At 52.9% G+C, this 3,666-nt stretch overlaps 1 protein-coding gene across 1 annotated transcript in view; it reads right to left on the reverse strand.

Annotated features, from left to right (window-relative positions):
* Positions 1-3,666, reverse strand: part of PLD5 (phospholipase D family, member 5) — a 132,004-nt gene that overhangs the window by 128,218 nt on the left and 120 nt on the right. Inside the window, exon 2 of the mRNA XM_005882439.2 lies at positions 3,614-3,666. Within this exon, the coding sequence (XP_005882501.1) occupies positions 3,614-3,616 (3 nt within the window). The 5' untranslated portion in view covers positions 3,617-3,666. The remainder of the gene's footprint in view (positions 1-3,613) is intronic.

The raw sequence follows: 3,666 nt of genomic DNA on the forward strand, positions 1-3,666 counted from the left end.
GTGATGCTGGGCTGATGTTGTGGCGTTCACTGTGACATTCGCTGCGCCAACTAGCGGTGGGGTATCTGAAGCTGGCTCGTAACCCGAATTTTAGCTGGCAACTCAAAGCAAAAAATCGGCCGAGAGACGGCTCGTATCTTGAAAAACTCGTCAGTCGGGACACTCGTAAGTCAAGGCCCCACTGTATCTTCGAAGGCTATGTGGTGAGGCAGTTTAAGAAGCCAGGGCCCCACCCTGGCACTATCTCTTTTACCAGCTGTGTGTCCTTAGGAAAGTACTTAATGTCTCTGTGCCTTGCCTCAGTACAATCACAGCAGCAACAACAACAACAACATCATCTGCCTACAAGGAAGAATGAAGATTACGAAAGTGATTAAAACATAGCACCGATGTCCTACATATTTACAAAATATTATTGGAAAACATCGAGAAATTTCCTTGGCTTTGGAATAATTTAAAGCTGTTAGTAGTCATGCAGTGTGGGTTTCCTTATTTGCAATGCTTTTACATTTGTAGTTTTAAAAATAAAAGATAAAGCCACCCTAGGCCAGAGCCCACGTCACGCTGGCCATCTGGTATACCACCCAGCAGGCCCCACCCTGCTGACTCTCACAAGGTCCAGGGGTTGAGCGCCTTTGCTCTGGGAAGGTAACTGACTGCATTTGTGTGATGAGAAACAGATCAGGTTCCTTCGAGTCGTGGGGGGGGCCTTAGAGCAAGTCGAACCCGTAGATGCACTCCCCTTGCAGTCAAAGGCTGGTTTGCCAGCCCCCTGCTTTCCGGACCGGGTTCTGGCTCGGAGGGAAGATACACACAGTTCCCTTTGCAAAAGCCAGCTGGGCAGGATGTCTTCTCTGCCCAAGTGTTATCATCTTAGTGTCTGCATTTGGGAAGAGCTGGTGCAGACCGAAGCTTTGGTTTTAATGTACAATTGGGTAACGTCTTCCCGCTCTCTAAACAGTCATGAGTCAAAAGAGCCAGAGGATGGCCTGGAAGCAGGCAGCTTGCAGTCACATTCCCCCACCCCCCACCCCTTTTTGGTCACCCTCTCGGTCCCCACGGTCCCTCTCCCGGACTCAGAAGGAAGCTGGCTCCTTTGAAAATCTAAACACGTTCATAGCAGGCCGTGCTATTGTGTCTATGTGCCCCAGCCCCCGATCGCCTCCTGGTATTTCTCCCTGACCGCTGTGCAAGGCTGTCTGTCACTAGGCCCTAGCTGGTGTGGCTCAGTGGACAGAGCGTTGGCCTGCGGACTGAAGGGTCCCAGGTTCGATTCCGGTCAAGGGCACATGCCCAGGTTGTGGGCTCGATCCCCAGTGTGGGGCGTGCAGGAGGCAGCGGATCAATGATTCTCCCTCATCATTGATGTTTCTATCTCTCTCTCCCTCTCCCTTCCTCTCTGAAATCAATAAAAAAATGTATTTTAAAAAAAGAGCCCTAACTGGTTTGGCTCAGTGGATAGAGTGTCAGCCTGCGGACTCAAGGGTCCCGGGTTCGATTCCGGTCAAGGGCATGTACCTTGGTTGCAGGCACATCCCCAGTAGGGAGTGTGCAGGAGGCTGCTGATTGATGTTTCTCTCTCATCGATGTTTCTAACTCTATCCCTCTCCCTTCCTCTCTGTAAAAAATCAATAAAATACATTTAAAAAGAAAAAGAAAAGAAAGGAAAAAAAAAGACTGTCACTGGCCTTAAGCTTGTGCCCACGCTGGAAGTGTGCTGGCAGGGGCTCTCTGGGCATTTCAGCCCCGTGCTTTCTAATCCTTAAAGGAATGTTCTTGGGCTACTGAGGGGAAGAAAAGAATGATTATGCCTTCCCAGCACGAAGGAGCCCCGTGAACCCTCAGGCTGGGGAGGTGATTTCCCCCCCGTCCTGCTGGTTCAGGAGAAATAAGTGCTTTTAATGTGACTTCTCTACAGGCCAGAGGCACGTCTACAACGGAGGAGATGCCGAAACAGTAGCAGAGCTCAGTGGCGGGGGGGGGGGGGGGCGGGGGGGGGGGGGGGCGGGGGGGGGGGGGGGCGGGGGGGGGGGGGGGAGCCTGTTTCTCATCTTTGCAGCTTCTTTCCCGGGGTCTCCCAGCCGCTGACGGGTGCCCCGGTGGATGAGGAGGTCAGGAACTGAACTGAGATGCTCTCGTCCACCGGCCCCCCGTGGCCCTTCTCCGAGTGGCTGGGCAGGCCGACCCACTTCTATAAATGCCCACACTCCCCTCATCAGCGCTCTCCATTCATCGGGATTATAAACGGAACAATCGTTTCCCACACATCAGCTGTGCCGTCAAACACGTGTATATCAGGCGCACTGGCTACACAGCGATGGCTTCTATTTTCTCCTAAATGTTATGCAATATTATTACCTTCATCCCTGACTCCTGAAAGAAAACATCCAGTGGCTTCACTTGTTAGAAGGGGTCTTCTTCCTCCCGCCCCTCCCCGTGGCACAGGTGATGGAGAAAAGTCACACGGAGCCGAGACCGTGAACTGAGCACACGGTCATGTCCACGGTCAATCCTAACGCCCCCTCCAAGGACCTCACATGTCCACAAGGTGCACCTGCCTCAGCCATGTTTGCTCTGCACAGGGAATCGACAAACTTCCTCCCAACAAAGTCACACAACACTTTCCTGCACAATGTGGGCTCTTGTCACTTCTGCCTGCAAATGACAGGCTGTTAAAAACATATACACTGAGTGGCCAGATTATTATGACCATCCAATCAGTACAATGAAGTGAATTAGTTATGCAAATAAATATAATAAAACCTTGAGAGTATGTGCTTAGGAAGTTTTCAATATTCAGTATTTTTGGAAGTGTCAATGAAGTACTGATGGGGTGGACATAATAATCTGGCCGCTCAGTGTATATACATGTTTCTACTGATTTCAGATAGGAAGGGAGAGGGAGAGGGAGATAGAAACATCCATGATGAGAGAGAATCATGGACTGGCTGCCTCCTGTTCACCCCACACTGGGAATCGAGCCCACAACCCGGGCATGAGCCCTGACCGGGAATCAAACCGGGACCTCCTGGTTCATAGGTCGACGCTCGACCACTGAGCCACGCCGGCCGGGCATGATGACAGTTTTAAAAGGAAAAAAATGAATGCATCACTTAGACGTTGGCTCTGGTAACATTGAACCTGCAAATGCCTCCAACCAGCGGTGGAGTCCGCAGACGGTGACAATTCACTCGTCAGAACAGAAAGCTGCTCCGGTTTGGAGACACATGAAAACATCAAGAAGGCAGGCAGCAGCTCCCCCAAAGTCTCCCGGAAACCCCAACTGCGCTCAGAGGAGCGGGTGCCCTTCGCAGCCGGCATCCATCGGGGCTCGACTGAGGTCACCGTGAGACTATCCTCCTGGGGAGAGCCCGGCAGACACCCCTCCTCAGTGACAAGGCAGCATCACCCCAGACACGAAAGGAGTCCTTTTTCCCAAACCAGTGGCTGTCTCTTCAAGTTGGTGGCGAGGCTGCCCCTGCCCTTCCCCTGAGAAGCTGACCGTGGCCCCGGAGCACAGGTGGCTGTCCTCTCACGCTCCCACCCGCCTGCTAAGGGTCCTCAGGCAGCAGCGTGGGTCTGCGGGAAACCAGAGGAAACCAGAGGTTCTTACCATGGTGATGGGACCTGCCCTCCCCGCGGAGCCCGGCGGCCCGGGGCTGCGGC

The sequence above is a fragment of the Myotis brandtii genome, unplaced genomic scaffold (assembly GCF_000412655.1).
Source record: "Myotis brandtii unplaced genomic scaffold, ASM41265v1 scaffold717, whole genome shotgun sequence".
Lineage (NCBI taxonomy): Eukaryota > Metazoa > Chordata > Mammalia > Chiroptera > Vespertilionidae > Myotis > Myotis brandtii.